The 20246-nt window shown below is 40.3% G+C and overlaps 2 protein-coding genes across 13 annotated transcripts in view; both read left to right on the top strand.

Annotated features, from left to right (window-relative positions):
* The window catches only part of LOC143711087 (uncharacterized), a 307737-nt gene that overhangs the window by 194863 nt on the left and 92628 nt on the right, over nucleotides 1-20246 (top strand). The gene's annotated exons all lie outside the window — the stretch shown is intronic.
* Nucleotides 4889-19528, top strand: micall1b.2 (MICAL like 1b, duplicate 2). 3 transcript variants are annotated; one of them, XM_077202418.1, is made up of 14 exons: nucleotides 4889-5536; nucleotides 6165-6213; nucleotides 6736-6877; nucleotides 6975-7042; nucleotides 7776-7894; nucleotides 8111-8754; nucleotides 12411-12574; nucleotides 13382-13498; nucleotides 14420-14546; nucleotides 15738-15816; nucleotides 15972-16045; nucleotides 17526-17640; nucleotides 17722-17768; nucleotides 17842-19528. In XM_077202418.1, exons 1-14 carry the CDS (start codon nucleotides 5394-5396, stop codon nucleotides 17958-17960), a joined length of 2007 nt encoding a protein of 668 aa, XP_077058533.1. In that variant the 5' UTR covers nucleotides 4889-5393; the 3' UTR covers nucleotides 17961-19528. The 3 variants fall into 3 exon arrangements, 2 of the variants coding, with proteins under 2 accessions (XP_077058533.1, XP_077058535.1); XM_077202420.1 differs by having other exon boundaries at nucleotides 4990-5536; nucleotides 7851-7894; XR_013194744.1 differs by lacking the exons at nucleotides 15738-15816; nucleotides 17722-17768; nucleotides 17842-19528 and having other exon boundaries at nucleotides 4990-5536; nucleotides 17526-17591.

The raw sequence follows: 20246 nt of genomic DNA, 5'->3' as shown, positions 1-20246 counted from the left end.
CTGCAGTTGAATTTTCCTATTGGAAGTTATGGTGGCCGGTGACGTCAGGGGGTACCAGCTAACCACGCCCTTGCCTGCAGAGAGATACGTCTCAGATGCACGCCTCCTCTCCACTGGGCTCTGCCTACTTTTCCAGCATTTTTCAAATATTGCCAGTGGGTGGAGTCAGGCTCTGACCAGGGGTTTATTTACCCTTTAAGTGGGCCCTGGACTCTTTAAGATATTATTTGCTTGGACGAAAATTCCGGTTGGAAAACTGACCACCGAGCATTGGCCTGGTTAGGCCGCATGAGAGACACAAATGCTCGCATTACTGGGTGGATTCTGGCCATGCAGCCGTTTGACTTTGAGGTGCTGTACAGATCAGGGTCACAGAATTACACTGCAGACTTTCTCTCAAGGACACCACAGGCAGTGTCTGGAGAGGGAGGGGGAAATGTCACAGTGGGGCTCTGTCACTAGAGACACTTATTTAGTGAAAGGACTTTTATTATGACACTGGATTGAGAACATACTATGCATACATATACTTTTCATACTAACATTACACATTGTTTGTTTTGCGCAAATTTTAACACCAATTAACACAGATATGTGTGTGTCAATGATTGTGTATTTTTTAAAGGGTTAGTTTGGTATTTTACACTTAAAGCCCTGTTTTAAGATCGTTTCTGATGAAATAGAGAGGTTAAGATTGACATTTGGACAAATGCTGCTGTCCCGAGAATTTTAGGTTTCTGTGTTAGCAAACCCCCACCTACACAATGGTTGTATAGGTGCCCTGGAACAATCATTCATAAAACGCATTAAACTTTAGTTTTGAAAAGACGTGAAACTCACCGAGTGGTCTGGAGTGTTCACTGATATGCTCACACAAAAATCGCTGCAAAAGATGCTTTCCAACAGGTGTTTTACCATTCGTTGTAAAACTGTGGACCTATTTTTCCAAAACGCCTCACAAACGGACATTCTTCCGTTGAGAGTTTGAATAATAGACACTCCAGCCCGGCCGCGGAGTAATACCGTACCTCACAGCACATCCAATACAAGTCAATGGAGTTGGACAAAAACTACGATAAAACCTGTTGGAAAGCATCTTTTGCAGCGATTTTTGTGTGAGCATATCAGTGAACACCCCTGACCACTCGGTGAGTTTCACATCTTTTCAAACTAAAGTTTAATGCGTTTTATGAATGATTGTTCCAGGGCACCTATACAACCACTGTTTAGGTGGGGGAGTGCTAACACAGAAACCTAAAATTCTCCGGACAGTAGCATTTGTCCAAATTTCAATCTTAACCGTTCTATTTCATCAGAAACGATCTTAAAACAGGGCTTTAAGTGTAAAATACCGAACTAACCCTTTAAGTGTTGCTCCTGTCCTCATCGTGTCCTTTTTCTTTAGCTTAACAACAATTTCACTATGTTGATTTATGTATTGTATTAAGAACTCAAACAAGACCGTTTACCATGTTAAATGTGTATTGTTTTCAATTATCCACTTGCATAATATAAATTGACATACATACTGGAATATTTTCCCATACCAAACAGATGAAACTCGGTCACAGTAACTGCCACCATTTTTTAATTTCTGTTTCCTTCCAATTGAAGGCACAGCTAATTGTTAAACTCAAGGTATTGAGTTTCTGGTTTGGCGAGGGCACATTTATCAGGGTGGATGGTTAGTCCTGCAGCTTTGATGCTATTCAACACCTCCTTAAAGGGATACTCCACTTTTTTTGGAAATAGGCTCATTTTACAACTCCCCCAGAGTTAAACAGTTGACACTTCATGAAAAGAGGTGTATCTGGGGCAGTATACTCTGAAATTCGGAAGAATCCAGGAGTATACTGGCCGGATAGCTCAAATTCCATGGGTCTGTATATGTTCGTATACATCCGAAATTATACTAAATCGGATGTATGTTGTGGACGTATACTTCCGTGCTACAGCCATTTGTTGCCATGGCAAGTAATCCCAGGTTTTTTCAAGAGAACACCCTTTGGCCTTCCCCCCAATTGTCCTTTTCTTTTAAAACCACTACCATTACCCAGACCACTATTGGAGGACAGGACACATTGAAAACCCAGGAAAGTTATTTGATTCGTTCCTTTGAGAACATAGCCCACCATAGGCCTTATCGCACAGTGATTTGATTGGTTATGGGCCAGCTATGCAGATATTGCTCAGTATACACTAAACCCCCCTTCCCCCAATTTGAATACATTTAAATATAATTTTAAAAACACACACAAAGAACAATGAGAGTCTGAGAAATGTTTATTAAGGTATAAAACATTCCAAAGAGCATTATATAGGAATGGGTGGACAAAAACAAGGAAAAAATATATTTTTAAAGGGATGAAAATGCAAAAAAAAAAAAAAAAGTGTATGAAGGAACAAGGGCATTTCAAAGAGAGAAAACCAATATAAAATGAACATTCCAAAGAACATTATAAAATGATTGGGTAAAAAGAAATTAAAGAAAAAAGTTAACAATGTATTTAAAGGACAAAGTTGTAAAGGAATAAAGGGCAGTGTCTAAAATATAAAACGTGAACAAATTATATATATATTGAAATTAAAGTAGACATACATATACACACACTTGAGTTTTGAAAATGTTCAGTCTTCAATGATGCGCTGGTGGTGTCCCACATAGCGTCGGTTTAGCCTCTATTCTGGTTTGTAGTACCTGGCAGAGAGCAGATAACTCTGTGGTCAGTCACATCAGGTCTATTGTTGCGGTCTTCCACAGGTCCCTTTCTGTGTTGGTTTGTAAAACCCGGGACCTGGTCTCCAGCAAAGGCAAAACATGACAGTAATTTATCCACTAAAACACGGAGAGTATAGTTACATTTAAAAAATAAAAAACACTAAACCAGTTTTTTTTACTTACCCGCCTCTTTCTCTGACAGTTCTTTGTCATGTTCTTCACGGTTTCTTTTCTGGGCCTTTTCAGGCTGAGTCAAATAATATTTCCTCCACAAAGTCTTAAAATACATCTTGCAACCTGCTGAATAAATCGTGAATAAATGTAATGCCAATAAAAAGTAAAACAGAGGACATTAAAATGATTGCAAAATCTTTAAGATTACCTTTTACACATTTAGTGTCAACGTCTTTAAAAGTTGTTCTTAATTCTTCTAAGAGGTAAGTGGTCAGAGCCAGGTTATGTTATTTGATGAATTTATTCTGGTACATTCGTGTCGCAAGATGTTTCAAAGCGGTGGGGGCAATATCAACCTTAGGAAAAAGTGGAGGAGAGAGGGGACACGTCCCATCCGCAAATTACCCCTATGCATAAAAGTCTAGTCTAGAAATGGCATAGCAACCTGTGCTTTAAAAAGAAATTAAAAAGTAAAAAAAAGAAAAAGACAACCGAACCGTGACCTTAGGATCAAATCGAGAATTTGGAGATTCACACTTTTAGAATTTTGAACATTTTTCAATCTCCAATGATGCGCTGGTGGTGTGTAACGTAGCGTGGGTCAGCCTCTAGTCTTGTTTGCAGTACCTGGCAGAGAGCAGATAAATCTGCATTTCTGTTTGGTGGAGACCTCACCATCCACACTAGCCTTCCAGCAACGATAGCATCATCTTCATCCAACATCAACTCTATTGTTGCGGTCTTCCACAGTTCCCTTTCGGTGTTGGTTTGTACAAACCTGGACCTGGTCTCCAGCAACTGCAGAACATGACAGTAATTTAACCACTAAAACACAGAGGATAGTTATATTTTGAAGATAGAAAAAAAAAAAGCTTAAGCAGTTTCTTAACACTCTGCTCAGAGTTTATATAATTCACAATTTTCAGTGTTAATTTAACACTGGGGATTTTGCTGTGTAGTTGTGTTTAGACGGCTAAAAGTTGGAAACTTGGAAAAGCATTTTTGTGTGAACTAATAAGTGAGTTATCTACTCACAGCATCATTTACAAGAACAATAACAACATCATCATATGAAATGAAATTGCTTTATATAGATTAAATTATTTTGACATGTATGAAATAATAAATCATGCATTTTGTGACTAATTTATGAGAGATTCTTTGATGATTCGCTGGAGAGCTCTCAGCCAAGTGATGCTCAGATAACAGTAATATTAATAGTTCATTAGAAACATTGAGACAAGCTCCAAACAATGATAATATCAAACATGACTGAATGGTGGAGTGTCTACTTCATTATTTCTTGCTCACTTCCTCATCCTGATACTTGACCTTAGTAAATGTGTTCATGTTTTCATAGAGCTTTAACAGTCATGCATGATTAAATGTGTTTTGATCTTCTCAGTGACAGTCAGTCTTTTGAGTGTATTTTCACACAGTGTGGAAACATCTTTACATGCTCTTTAAAATATATTCGGTTGATCTGTCATTTCAAGTTTATCCCTTTGCTCAAAGACACTTTTCAGGAGAAGTGAGGTTGAACAAATGGTCAGAATTGTAAATCCGTTGAATCGTGTTTGTATCTCTTTGCATATCTGTATGATCTATGTTACTGCATTCAAGTCTTTAAACTACAGTTTATTCATTGGCTGAGATTCAAACCCATGAAGACTTTAGCATTGCTATATGATCTAGCCTATGTTATTGTTAAGTTAATATAATATAATATTTCTGTAAATTCTGTATATATCTGATCTGATCCAGCAGGTGGCGTGTGATGTGAAAACTCCCTGCATCAACTGTGTGTGTGTGTGTGTGTGTGTGTGTGTGTGTCTCTGTGTGTGTGTGTGTGTGTGTGTGTGTGTGTGTGTGTGTGTGTGTGTGTGTGTGTGTGTGTGTGTGTGTGTGTGTGTGTGTGTGTGTGTCTGTGTGTGTGTGTGTGTGTGTGTGTGTGTGTGTGTGTGTGTGTGTGTGTGTGTGTGTGTGTGTGTGTGTGTGTGTGTGTGTGTGCGCACTGCTGCCCTCTCGGGTTTTGCGCTCCTCTACCACAACCTGAAAGGAAATGTATCTTTTCAGACTTTAGGCTCGTGCTGCAGGACTGTGTTTGTGTTTCTAGATTGTTTTGTTTTCACACGTGTTGTGATTAAGTTTTTCTTTATAAGTATTTTATGAATTCATCTGTCAGATTTACAGCGCAAGTTTTTGGATCTGTGTGTTTATTTACTTCAGTTTGATCTAATTACCGTTATCCCGGAGCAATCGACACCGAAAACACAAACGCGAATCCTGGACGTCTTTGATCTCTGAGTTGTTTACTTCTATAAAAGAGAAAGGTTTTGCAGTTCTGTGAAGGGACCGGAGCTGGAATGTGAACCCGAGACCAGTGAACAGAGACATGATTCCTCTTTTGATCGGTGTCTATTCCTGTGTGAAAAGCGCGTCCCCGCGTCAATGATGCTTTACCCGGAGAGTATGAAGTAAAGAAGTGTGTTTCCCGGTCATGTGTTCAGTGAGAGCTCTTCAGGACTGGTGTCGAGGTGTTTGTGAAGGTTATTCTGACGTTCAAATCACAGATATGATCTCCTCATTCACAGATGGACTGGCTTTTTGTGCGATCATCCACAAACACAGACCCGAGATACTGTAAGAAGCATGAGTTTAATATGATCTACTGCATGAGTTTAATATGATCTACTGTAAGAAGCATAAGTTTAATATGATCTACTATAAGAATCATGAGTTTAATATGATCTACTGTAAGAATCAACACAGAGTCATAAATTTAAGATGATCTACTGTATGAATAACGAGTTTAATATGATCCACTGTAAGAATCAACACCGATTCATTAAGTCATGACTTTTTAATATGATAATTTATGATCATATGTAGGCAATAAATTAGCCAGTTAATGAATATTTTGGACAAAAGTACTTCAATATATTATTAAATGAACAATAGACTACATGCATTAAATTATAAGTGTAATGGTATTCTACGGTAGTTGTTCAGTGCCATGGTATAATCTCAAAATAATAATATAAGGGATTTTATGAATATGTGAACAGTATGTTTACCATGGTATTCTATGGTAACCCCCCCCCCCCCCCCTCCCAAAAAAAATCCCAGTTTGAAAACTCTTGCTCTAGATTATTTAAGTGCACATATCATCTGTTTTCTGTTGTTTAAAAACATCTTGTGTGTCTTCTCTTATCCACGTGTTCTGAGTGTATCTGATGTATTTTCAGCTTCTGTTTGTTTCTCTCTGCAGAGATTTCCACTCTCTGTCCAAACACAACATCTATGAGAACATGCGTCTGGTGAGTTTCTGTAGAGATCAGCTGAACTTTAGGTTCTGTAGCTGAAGATGTTGAAGATTCACATGTGAGATGATGGCGGAATCTGTTGAGAGAAAGACTCGGAAGAGATTTATTTATCCGAATTGACAATAAACCACCTCAGATCTCCGGTTTTTGCTCCGTAGAAACTCACTGTGATTACTGGACCTGTACCTGTGATTATTGTACATGTGATTACTGTACCTGTGATGATTGTACATGTGATTACTGTACCTGTGATGATTGTACATGTGATTACTGTACCTGTGATGATTGTACATGTGATTACTGTACCTGTGATTATTGTACATGTGATTACTGTACCTGTGATTATTGTACATGTGATTACTGTACCTGTGATGATTGTACATGTGATTACTGTACCTGTGATGATTGTACATGTGATTACTGTACCTGTGATGATTGCACCTGTGATTATTGTACCTGTGATGAATGTTCTAGTTGACTTTGTCCCTCTCATGTCCTATTTCTCTTCATCTTCAGGCGTTTGAGGTTGCGGAGCGTGAGTTGGGAATTCCTGCCCTGCTGGATCCGGATGAGCTGATGTGTGTGGAAGAGCCGGATCTTCTGTCCATCATCACTTACGTCTCACAGCTCTACTGTGTCTTTAATGGAAAACCTATCGGTACGGATCATGAGAAACTGTAAACTAATCAAGATCTCACATGTTCATCATGATTCAGTAGAAGTGAAATTGATTGATAATCTCTGGATCTGATCAGATAGTCAGAAGATTTCTGTGAATGCTGAACTTAGCAGAACCAAAAGACAAGAACAGACTCACACTCAGGTATCTGTCTGTCTGTCTGTCTGTCTGTCTGTCTGTCTGTCTGTCCCTCTGTCTGTCCCTCTGTCTGTCTGTCTCTCTCTGTCTGTCCCTCTGTCTGTCTGTCTCTCTCTGTCTGTCCCTCTGTCTGTCTGTCTCTCTCTGTCTGTCCCTCTGTCTGTCCCTCTGTCTGTCTGTTCCTCTATCTGTCTGTCTCTCTCTGTCTGTCCCTCTGTCTGTCTGTCTCTCTCTGTCTGTCCCTCTGTCTGTCCCTCTGTCTGTCTGTTCCTCTATCTGTCTGCCTATCTGTTTGTCTCTCTGTCTGTCTGTCCCTCTGTCTGTCTGTCTGTCTATCTCTTTGTTTGTCTGTCTGTCTCTCTGTTTGTCTCCCTGTTTGTCTCCCTGTTTGTCTGTCTGTCCCTCTGTCTGTCTGTCTATCTATCTCTCTGTTTGTCTGTTCGTCTCTCTGTTTGTCTGTCTGTCTGTCTCTCTGTTTGTCTGTCTGTCTCTCTGTTTGTCTGTCTCTCTGTTTGTCTGTCTCTCTGTCTGTCCCTCTGTCTGTCTGTCTGTCTTTCTTTCTGTCTGTCTGTCTCTCTGTCTGTCTTTCTGTCTGCCTGTCTGTTTCTCTTTTTATCTGTCTATCTCTTTGTTTGTCTGTCTCTCTCTGTTTGTTTGTCTGTCTGTCTGTCTGTCTGTCTGTCTGTCTTTCTCTCTGTCTGTCTGTGTGTTATTCATCTCTCTGCTCTCATTCTCTCAGTTCTCATCAGATGTGATCAGATCTTCAGATAAAAGTGTCTGTAGTGTCTGTCACACACGTGTTCATCTCATTCAGAGAGTTTTGGTGAAGGGACGCCTGTATCACCGCTCCTGCTTCAGGTAAAACACACACACACACACACACACACACACACACACACACACACACACACACACACACACACACACACACACACACACACACACACACACACACACACACACACACACACACACACACACACACACACACACACACACACACGCACACACACACATGCTCACAAACACTCACACACACACTGATAGTCCTGATCGTCTCATGGTGTGTTTCAGATGCAGTCGCTGCTGTCGCTCTCTGCTGCCGATGTCTTTCACAGAAGACAGTGAGACGGGTTTACTTCAGTGCAGTTATCACTGCAAACCTGTTCCTGAACACGACCGGCCTGCAGAGAGAGATAGAGACAGAAGTGAGATAGATGGTGACAGAAGTGCGACGAACAGAGACAGAAGTGAGATAGATGGAGACAGAAGTGAGACGAACAGAGACCGAAGTGAGATGGACAGAGACAGAAAAGAGATGGACGGAGACAGAAGTGAGATGGACGGAGACAGAAGTGAGACGAACAGAGACAGAAGTGAGACAGACGGAGACAGATGTGAGACGGACAGAGACAGAAGAAAGATTAACAGAAACAGAAGTGAGGTGAACAGAGACAGAAGTGAGACAGACGGAGACAGATGTGAGACGGACAGAGACAGAAGAGAGATTAACAGAAACAGAAGTGAGGTGAATAGAGACAGAAGTGAGACAGACGGAGACAGAAGTGAGACTGATGGAGACGTGATGAGTGAAATGCATCTCTCCACCTCAGAGATTGACATACAAGAACCTCCCAAACCTGCTCCCAGAAAGAGGGCGGAGCCTCAGGAACCTCTTTGCCCCGCCCCCAGATCACAGGACTGTCACCCTGACAACGGTTAGAATCTACACTCCTGTGTTACTATATAAAGTTACTATTGTTAACATCATAAACAACAGTTCCAGCTCTTCATTCTGATTGGATGAGCCAAAGCAATTAACTCATTTCCAGTAACTGTTCGTGATGATTATTGATTAATGCATTTATTTGAATTCAGAATGGGAAAACATGATTTTTTTTGTTCAGTCCCATTCACTCTCAGCATGCACTGGGGAATGCCTCATTAATAATGATGTATTGTGTGACTTTTTGCCTGTAGCGATTAGCAGAGTTTGTTCTTCTTTTTTGTGTGTGTTCATGTGAATAGAAAACATGAAACACTTAATTTTAAATAATTTAAAACTATATAAATAAATGTTTGCATAGAACCATTTTTTAGGTTGATATCACTTCATAGTAACTAAAACAATCTCATTTAATCTCATTATTGTCGCAGTTACAACAGATTGATTTTATAGTTACTTTTATTCATGTGGTTTAATATTTGCATCTTGTTTTACATTTAATAATTTAGCAGAGGCTTTTATCCAAAGCGACTTACAAATGAGGAGAACAGTAGAAGCAATCAGACCAACAAGAGGGCAACAGTATACAAGTGCTGTAACATGTCTTGGTTAGTCTAGCACAGTACTCATAGCAAGGTGTTTTATTTATTTATTTATTCAATAGAATAGAAAAGGTAAGTGCTAGTACTAATTGGTCATGTGCTGATGAAAAAGATGTGTCAGCTGCTGTAAATGAGTTGGGCCGGTTATTCCACCAGCTGGGAACAGTCCAGGAAAAGGTCCGTGAGAGTGATTTCTTGCCTCTTTGGGATAATGGCACCTTGAGGCGTCGTTCACTTGCAGAACGCAAGCTTCTGGAGGGCGCATAATTCTGAACTAGCGAGTTTAGGTATGTCGGTGCAGAGCCAGTGGTTGTCTTGTAAGCAAACATCAGCGCCTTGAATTTGATGCGATTGGCAGCTATTGGCAGCCAGTGCGAACTGATGAAGAGAGGTGTGGCGTGGGCTTTCTTTGGCCCGTTGAAGACCACCCTCGCTGCTGCATTCTCCTCGCTGCTGCATCAGTTGCAAATACTTAATAGTACATGCCAGAAGGCCAGCTAAGAGAGCATTACAATAGTCCAGTCTGGAGAGAACAAGAGCTTGGACAAGGAGTTGTGTAGCATGCTCTGATAGGAAGGCTCTAATCTTCCGAATGTTGGATGAGGCAAATCTGCAGGACTTAGCCATTGTGGTAATATGGTCTGTGAAGCTTAACTGATCATCAATCACAACTCCAAAGATTCACGGCTGTCCTGGAAAAAGTTATAGTTGACAAATCTAGCTGTATAGAGAAGTTGTGGTGAAGTGTTAGGCTGGCTAAGACCACAAGCAGCTCTGTCTTCACAAGGTTGAGCTTCATGAGAGACAGGTGGATCGGGTGGTTGACTGTGTCAAAGGCAGCAGACAGATCCAGCAGGATGAGTACTGAGGATTTGGAAGCTACTCTTGCCAGTCTCAGAGCTTCAGTAACCGAGAGCAGGGCAGTCTCATTTGAGTGGCCGCTTTTGAAACCAGACTGATTGTTGTCCAGGATGTTGCTCTGTGCGAGAATTGATTAAAAACTCACAAAGTGTCTTTGCAATGAATGGAAGAAGGGACTGGTCTGTAGTTTTCTAGATTTAGAGTGAGTTTCTTAAGTAGTGGGGTTTTCCAATCTTGCTTAAATACTGTGGTAAAGGTACCAGTGTGAAGAGAAGTGTTAATGATGTAAGTAAGTGCAGTTATAATGGATGGAGAAAAGGCCTGAAGGAGGTGAGTGGGGATAGGATCAAGCGGACGGGTATTAGGATCATGGGAAAGGATAAGTTTTTCCAAATGTCTGCCTCCGAAAGTGGAGTGAGGGAGGAGAGATAGTTTGTATTTGTTATGATGTTTTTGTCAGTTTGTGGTGTGGAGAATTGGCTGCTGTTAGAGGGGAGCAAAGAGTGTAAGTAGCACTGTTAAGCCCCTTTCACACAGAGATTCCGGAAAATACACGGATAAAGTGACCCGGGATTTGACGTCCCGGGTTCGTTTGATTTTGCTTCATTCACACTGCCAGTGATTTGCCGGAATCAGAGAGCGCGTTCACACACAACCCGTGTATGTTCCGAAAAGACGCGTGACGTTGGATGTGACGTGTAAGGTACGCGTCGAAAAGCGGAAGTGTTTGCATTGCTTTGAATAACATGGCAGCTGATCAGGCATTAAATGTTGCTGTTCAAACTTTGTTGTTTATGTACAAAATGTTTCGCCTTAAGTTTATGTATGATCTGCGCTTTCGATCTCGAAAAACCACGCTCGATCATTTTTTTTTCGGATTCGGTCGTACACTAACGCATCACGTACCGTTCCACAAAGCTGGCGAACGATCTCAGCTTCGGCGCGGATTGCAAGGAGCTCTCGGGTCTCTACTTCAGTCCAGTTTGCAGACATTTTTTCGTTCTTTCTTGTATCGATGACGAACACAAACTTTCTTCTAGAGTAACTGAGTCGCACGATAACTACTTAATTGCAAAGGCTCGTGCATCATCACTACGACACACCCCTTATACGGCATTGGTTCTGGCTTTTGTTCACACAGCGCGCGTTCCGGGTCTGAACACGGCAATGTTACTAGGTCCCCAACCCGGCATCGATCCCGGCATCAATCCCGGGTCGTGTTTGCGTTCACACAGAAGGCACTCTGGCAATTTGCAGGCAATTTGCCGGGTTCAAAGCGCTGTGTGAAAGGGGCTTTAGTTTCCAGTGCTGAAAATTTAGCAAGTGGAGGAAGTGAGGATGAAAACGGACTTTATTTGCCAGACGTCTACAAAGGTTTTTTTTTATTTTATTCTCAATAAAACCTTTATGTAGACGTCTGACAGAAATAAAGTCAGTCTAGTTAGTAATGAAGCTGGTAATGCTGTTTGTGGAGTTGTTTAATCCTCCTCTGCTGAGATCTTCACAGATTTAATGTCTTCTTTTCTCTTCAGTTGATTTCATCTAAAGCTGTGTCTGAAGTCAGTTGTAGTTGTGTTTCTGCTCGTCTCTTTTTCTGTTCTCTTCATCTTTCAGTGATTCTGCTTGTTAAAAGGCTTATTAAGTTTGAAATGACTCCATATTTAATATACACAGATTTTGTGGCTCAGATAAGGTCCAGTTCTGGTTTATTTCTTTGCTCTTGGCTGACATGTGGCATTGCTATGGCCTGCTTGTGGCCCAGATCTGGCAAACAGGAGTGAGCCGCCCAAGGGTCATCATTCCACTCTGCATGTGGACCAGATCATCATTCCACATGTGCCGGATGTGGGCCATCACAATGTTGTGAGACCATAGAGGATAGACGAGAGGGAGAGAGTGAGCGTAGGTTACGGCGAAAGTTGACCTGTGGAGGAGTGTGTTGTCATGTCAGGAGTCAGTTTGAGGTTAATTTTTTAATGTCTCGTTTACACACTTACAAAACAAAATTAAATTTTGATAGATTTGCTCATAGTAGTTTTTTATATAACTTTTATATGTAGAACGGTTTTATATATTTAATCTTAAATAGGTAATATTACATTGATGGTTTAGCTCGAGGTTTTAAACTTTCAGTGGAAATGCATATTTCATTGTGTCTCATGTGTTTGTCTTGTCCTCGTCTCAGTATTGTCTCAGCGAGTCGTCCGTAAGGATCATCCCTGGATGAAGCTTGTTGATCCGGGTCCCTGGTACCGTCTTCCACCGGCTCCGTCCGCTCACTCACGCCGCTGCCCCGCGACCTTTAACCCCTTCCTGGAGGACGATGAGGACGAGTCCAAGGATGAAGAGGTACTAAATGAAGATCAGAATCAGCCGTTCATCATGTGACCTGCTGATCCTCATCTCTGATAGATAAACATAAATAAAACTAGACTGTAAACCTGAGGTAGTTTCTGAAGAGCTGTCAGAAACCAGCAGTTTTATTTAACCAGCACTGGCTCTTCTCTCGCTGAAGCTGGATTATATTTAGACTCTAGTTTGGGCGAATCTTGTGTTCTGGGAATAGAGCTACTGGTGTTAGCAGAGACATCAGTATTGGTATCAGGTTTATCTGATAAACACACTGGTTCTGATTCATCACAAATGCTCCGGTATCCAGAAGAGACTCGACTTAACTAACCAGTTGTTCTTAGATAGTGAAGAAAGTGTCTCAAATTCTGTTAGCTTTATCAAGGAAATTGTGTCTTAAACTTCCCCTAATTTTCTGTCCAATCATGTTGAGATCAGAGCTAAGTCAGACCAAGAACCAGGATCTCCATTTTAATGATCTGAAACAGAGAACATGATGCAGCATTAACTTCCCTTTCAGAGTCATGTTATTTCTGTAATGAATTGTGTGTGAGCTGAATCATATGATCAGACATCTGACACTAGACTATCAGACGTCTGACACTTAGACTGAAGAGTCACAGTTTGTGGTTGTGGGTTGTTGTTTTTCTCTTTGCAAGATGTGTGTGTGTGTGTGTGTGTGTGTGTGTGTGTGTGTGTGTGTGTGTGTGTGTGTGTGTGTGTGTGTGTGTGTGTGTGTGTGTGTGTGTGTGTGTGTGTGTGTGTGTGTGTTAACATTAGATTGTCTCTGTTTTTCTCTTTATCAAGCAAAACCCTTTAAGTTTCAAAACTTCAGTTGCACACAAACCACAAACCTCATCTTCAGTTCCCAGCATGCATCAGGCTGCAGCTTCTGCCCTCGGTTTCCCGCTCATCAAGAGGAAGGTGAGACAGAAACTGTGTTTGTTTTGCTGTGGGAGTGAATGATGCTTCATACTGACGATTAGAGACCTTCACTTCAAACTACAAACTCACAGTACAAGACCGAGAAATAAGAAAAAGACTTCAGTTCAGCAGTTCTTTTGTGGTTTCTGTTAGCAAACTGATCAGTTTCTATATATAATCATTTTTAAAATCATTCATTGAGATGTTGATTTAATTTAATAACCGGATTATTTTTATTATAAAAATCTAACATCTCTTTCCTTTTTACCTAAACTTTTAGCAAGGATTTTTTGCTTTGTTACTTTTTATTTATTTATTTTATTTGACAGTGACATTGCACAACAAATGTGTTACACAAGACAGAGATAGTGTTAAGCTAATTTTCATCTGTAGTCCCTGGGCCGAGGCAGAATACCAGCAGGTACATACAGTGGACAAAGAGCATTCTTACTAATGAATTCATGCACAATATACAATATAAATACAGCACCAGCAAAAGGATCACCTCAACAAACATGAAATTTTACAAACCTGTTGTGAACGTGAGTGTTTTAATTCAGTTTAATGCACTTTTTTTTAGATGTAAAATTATGTGAAATATGTCCACACCTTGATTTTGACATTAACACGCATTAATAATGTACAAATCCAACACAGGATCACAAACACAACATTCCCATCTGCTCCATTGTCAAGTCAAGTCAGCTTTATTTATCATTGTTTCAAAGCAGCTTTACAGTAATAACAGGAAAATAATTCAGTGATGCAATAAGATTTATTTTTTATTAAAAGAAAATAGTGTCAGTGATCAGCTGATATTTTTGATTATTTTTGATATTTTAGGATTGAGTCTTCTCTGTCTGACCATCAGATGTTTGAGTCTCTGTTCTCTGACTGAAGGATGATTGATTGTGTGTTCAGGTGATCACAGACACACTTGTGTCAGAGAAGGAGGTGTTTGAGGAACAGAAGGAGCTGGAGGAGCGTCTGCTGAAGCTGGAGAAGAGAGGAGTGCAGCTGGAGAGAGAGATGAGGAGACGAACGGATGGTGAGAAACATGTTTTAACCTCCTCACACAACAACACACGCTAATGGTTACAGACATGCTAACAGAAAAACATAGAGTAACAGCTACTATAGAGGAGTGGAGCTGGAAAGAGAAATGAGGAGACGAACGTATGGTGAGAAACACCTGAACCTCCTCATTCAACACACACTAATGGTTACAGACAAACATACAGTAACAGCTACTATAGAGGAGAAGAGCTGGAGAGAGAGATGAGGAGCCGCCAAACTGATGAGAAACACGTAACCTCCATATACAACAACAGACACGCTAATGCTAATAGACAAATATAAGACCCTTTCACACAGTGCGTTGATCCCGCAAAATTGCCACAAATTGCTAGAGTGCCTTCTGTGTGAACAGAAACACGTCCCGGGATTGATGCCGGGATGGATGCCAGGATGGGGAGCTAGTAACATTGCCGGGATCAGTCCCGGAACGCACCCTGTGTGAACAAAAGCCAGGACCAATGCCGTAAAGGGTATTGTGTTGCTCTTTGAAGAAAGTTTGTGTTCGTCATCAACAAAGAAAGATTGACAAAATATCTGCAAACTAGAATGAACCCGAGACCAGGAGCTCATTACTATCCGCTCTGAAGCTGAGATCGTTCGCCAGCTTTGTGGAACGGTACGCAATGCGTTAGTATACGACCGAATCCAGAAAAAAATGCTCGAGTGTGGTTCCTCGAGATCGAAAGCTAAGATCATTAGTTAACTGAAGACGCTGCGTAAAAAAATCCACCAAATGCACAACTAAAATGGAAAGAGCGGTAGCGGAAGATTAGACTGGACATTCTACAACACATCCTGACGTCACGTGTCTTTACAGGATCTTTAGAGGATGTGTGTGAACGTGCTCATAGATTCCGGAAAATCACTGGCAGAGTGAATGAACCAAAATCAAACGATCCCGGGACACATTATCTGTTTATTTTCTGGAATCTCTGTGAAAAGGGCTTAAAATAACAATCTAAATCTAAATAACAAACTATATCTAAATAACAATTGAAAAAACAAACTATACAAATCATGTATCTCAATCCATTTGCCAATGGAGTTTAAAGTCTTGGACTCTTGATGTGGAAGCAACTAATGAACACTAATCAAAGAAACACTGAGGAGTTCATTAGTGGATCTGAGGTGCTTTTGCTCATGAATGATGTGTTTGTTTCAGAGAATCTTCTAGTCGACTGGTTCATTCTGATTCATAAGAAGAACATGTTAGTGCGCAGAGATGCAGAGCTGGTGTATATGTGAGTGTGTCAGACTCTTGAATGTATGTCAAAACAATAACACGAAAACACATCATGTTGACGATTAGTGTGTGTGTGTGTGTTTGTGTGTGTGTGTGTGTGTGTGTGTGTGTGTGTGTGCGTGCGTGCGTGCGTGTGTGTGTGTGTGTTTTCAGGTTGAGACAGCATCGTCTGGAGCAGCAGCAGACTGATGTCGAGTTTGAGCTCAGGTGCCTCTTCAACAAACCAGGTGACAAACTGAATCAATCATGTTTCTTAATGTGAAAATATTTGTATTGATGTTTTTTTATCTCTGATATCAAATCTACAAATGAATAGATGATACTAGCATATAAATGTCTCCAAAAAGACTATCAACACTGATATTTTCTTGTTTTCCAGTGCAAATATCTGAATATTCTTAATTCAAGACACCGTAATGTAATGTCTGTCTGTTCTGTGCTTTTGTTGTGTAGTCTTTTAGTTTGTGGACTTCTTCAGTTCCCGATCCTCGTGTGTGTCTTGTTAGTCTGTTAGTTCTTGTGTATTTAAGCCCTTGTGTTTCCGGTGTTCATTGTCAGGATTTGTCCTTCTATGGATTTCATGTTGGTGTGCTCAGTTTAGTTTCTCTTGTTTCTCTGTTTCCTAGTTCTTTTATTAATTAAATAAATCTACAATTGCATCCACAAATATTTATCCAGCAGTTCATATTTTGTCTTTAGACAAAGTGATTTGACTGATGACGAATACAGTTTTCAGTTGTGTAAAACTGTAGCTGTTTCTCTGGACTAGCATGGCTTAATGTTGCACAAATTGTACTGGATGGACACCAACAAGGATGTTGCCCATTACTGTAGTGGTCATCTCTCACAGACTGCTGCCAACAGGCCCTCCTTATTGACCATCCATCAGTTCCCTTGCCAGAAGAGGCACCAGGTACTTCTCATAAACTCATTGAGGAGCAAGCATGGTGGAGGAAAAGGAGAGGGGAACAGGACTCTGAGTTCCTAAGGCCAGTGGTCCCAGTTCTCCCTAGCCTGGTTTTACCAAGTCCAATGGTCCAACAGCCCGTTCTCAGCCCGTCCAGTTGTCCAGTGGCCCCAAGTCCAGTGGTCTAGTTGTTCCAATTCCGGTCCAAGTCCAGTGGTCCCATATCCAATGGTCCCAAGTCCAGTGGTCTGGTTGTCCCACAATCAGCCCCATGTCTGGTTGTCCAAAGTTCCTGGTTTTCTCAATTCCTGTGGTCCCATGCTAAGTTGTCCCAGTGTTTCCAAGTCCAGTGGTCCCATTTTTGGATGTTTCCGAGTCTAATGGTCCCAAGTCTGTTGGTCCCTGTGCTCTCTAGCCTGGCAGTCTCACCTTATTTTGATCAATGTATCATTTAACAAGATTTAACTACGAATGTAACTATAGTGACAGAATAAACAAACAACAAAACGAAAGCAGCAGCCCCTCATGGCTGACTGTGGTGGTATATAAATATAATAAAACACAACGTAAATATTGTCATCACTCCTCCTTTCATCCTTCTGGTGTCGTCATACAAGTGTCGTTCATTAACATCGCTTCACCGGCCTCACTTCTAAAATAAATATATCTTGATTTATGAAAGTTAGATATATTTACTGGAATAAAAAATTCAGAAAATCGCTTTGTCAGTGTTTGAAATTAAGTAAGTATAAAGTGTGTGTAGTGTATAGTTTCTGATGAATGTGTGTTTGATTGTCCAGAACAAGACTGGAGCTCTGATGACAGACAGCGGGAACATCAGCTCATGTCACACCTGCTGTCAATCATCCAGCAGAGGAATGACATCATCAGCAGCCTGGATCTGGACAGACAGAGGTCAGAGGTCACCTGACCCCAGCAGTGCGAGGTCACATGATGATTATGTGTTATTGATGGATGTTTTGTGTTCTTCATCAGGGAAGAGGAGGAGGACATGATGATGTCTGCTATGATCCAGAGGACAGGTGATAAACGATCCTCTCTCGCTCTCACTGATTCACTTCATCACATTTACTTGAAGACTTTCTCTCTCTCTAGACCTCCTGGCACAGACGGACAAACAGCTGGAGAAATTCAACAGGAAGTTTAAAGGTCTTCGGATGTTCAAGACGTCCAGCTGTAAAACTAAAAACAGCAGCAGAAAGAAAAGCAGCTGAAGGAGAGAAAGAGACTGTAGATCAGGGGTCTGAAACTCAGATCCTGGAGGGCCACTGTCCTCTAAACCCAGTCAAGCACACCTGAAACAGCTGATCAAGGTATTCAGGATTATAAAACAAATCCCTGTAAACTCTGCAGGGTGCTGGTCCTCCAGGAACTGAGTTTCACACATGTGCTGTAGATGTGTATTAAATAATGCAAAGCAGCATTTCCCAATGGAAAGGAAAGGAAATGGAAAGGCAACATTTTTGAGAGGGTGATTTAGGAGGCTTGTTTAAGATGAGATTATGCCAAAGATTCATGATATGTGGAGCTGAATACCTGCAAAAAATAGGGTCTAAAACATTCTAAAACTGTGTTGACACCAGAAATCGTCCATCAAAGCGAACAATCTGGGCTGCGTTTCCCAAAAGCATTGTGAGCTAGGCCCTAGGTTGATCATAGAACAATTGCCACCAATGGTATCTACGATCAAATAGAGCTTGAGTGATAAAATTAAATTTAAGCATCGTTCAGGCAGACCACTGATCGCTAAACAATATCAGCTGACGCTCAGCTGATTTATTACTCCACCTATCAACTATAGTATTTAAGCTCTTTCAACGAATGCTTTGCAGTCTGTGCACAGACATTTACACCCACCTCCACCCCTTCACCTCCTAGCATCGTCACAGTAGACCAGCCGATTCTCTATAGAAGCTCTATGTACGTAATCATTGTATCTCCTTCTGTAAACATATGCTAAGAAACATTTGGTTATTAAAAGGCTTGGGGGATTTGTGTCTCAAGGATGTATCTCAAGATGTCTAGTATGGTAGCTCGAGCACCTTAAGAGCCTAAGCCTCTCGCCGAATCTAAAGATTGTGCCCGAACTTTGGCTTACAATGCTTTTGGGAAACGCAGCCCTGGATCCATTTGTCTTGAGGTTGAATGTTGCACAATTGCCATATGTCAGAACTAGAATGAAGCCTGCCAGTTAACACCAATGCGACAAGATGGTGAATCGTTTCTATAACAGTGACTTGGTGAATAACATAACAGTGATAACATCCTTGAACATCAGAAAAGAGTGATGTTCCATGGGGGAAAAAAAGCAAGATCCGCTCAAGGACAACATCACAAACACATTATGTGGAGGTGGAGATGTAAGCTTTTACAAATTCCTCTAGGTTTAAATGTCATGGACATTTAATGCCACTCAAATAGTCAAGGTCATTGTACATTTTCTTTTTTTCTTCTTTTTTTAGACATTTGTAGTTCTGTACATGTATGTATATTCAGTTATTATTATTTTTTTTTCATTGGTATTTAAGGTGAGAACTGCAAAGTAAGCTTTAAATTGGATTGTTTAACCTTTACTCAATACACAAATGTGCTTTATTTTAACTTAATTTGTTTGTAGCAAACCTTGGACTTCCTGTGAAAGCATCGAGACTATATCAAAACTGACATCGCTTTAGGATAATCCTTTTGCTTTTTTACATGTTGCTATGAATGCTTCTTGTTTTCTCATTGCCTGCTCTTTTTGATAAACTACCTAATTAAAGTTTGAATGTCAGACTTATAACTGGTGCATTTAACACTCATTAATAGAATTTTAGTATCATTTTTATCCACAATTTTTTTTTTTTTTTTTTTTATTCACTAGAAAATATTAACCTCATTTTTCTGGTATCTATGAAGTTGCTTTGAGACAATCTTGTGAAGTGCTATATAAATAAATGTGGCTTTAACTTTGGACAGTTAGAATATTATTATTAGTTTATCAAATGCAATCGAATCAAAAGCATATTTGGCTTTCAATGACATTTATTTAAACAGTGTTGACACCACAGACTTCCACTATCCCACAATGCACTGGATGTAGAACTCGATCATGTAAATGAATTTTTTAGCGTCACATAATTATAATTGTATTTCATGTCTCTTTTTTTCAGAATATAAATTAATGTTTAATTCAAGCATTACATGTAGTATTCACACAGTTTTATCCTTTATTGTGTATATATATTGCGCATACATGTTCCCGTATAAATGTGAATATATGTTTACACATACATTAGTAATGATTATTGAGCAGATCAAATCTGTTGCACAATCTGTGCATTGATGTTGGGTGCAATATGTGCTTAATGTGGCATACCCAAAATAACTAAAACACTGCTATGAATTTGTTCAGATTCTTGAACCTGAAACGTTCTTCCCTAAAATTATAGGACTGAAAACAGTGTAATGCTGTTATTTACATGTATTAATTTAGCAAACACTTTTATCAAAAGCGACTT

This window comes from Siphateles boraxobius, unplaced genomic scaffold, assembly GCF_051911475.1.
Source record: "Siphateles boraxobius isolate OS27281-9 unplaced genomic scaffold, OSU_SipBor_1 49, whole genome shotgun sequence".
Classification (NCBI taxonomy): domain Eukaryota; kingdom Metazoa; phylum Chordata; class Actinopteri; order Cypriniformes; family Leuciscidae; genus Siphateles; species Siphateles boraxobius.
Note: the sequence above shows the minus strand (reverse complement) of the source record. Positions and strands in the feature narration are given on the sequence as shown.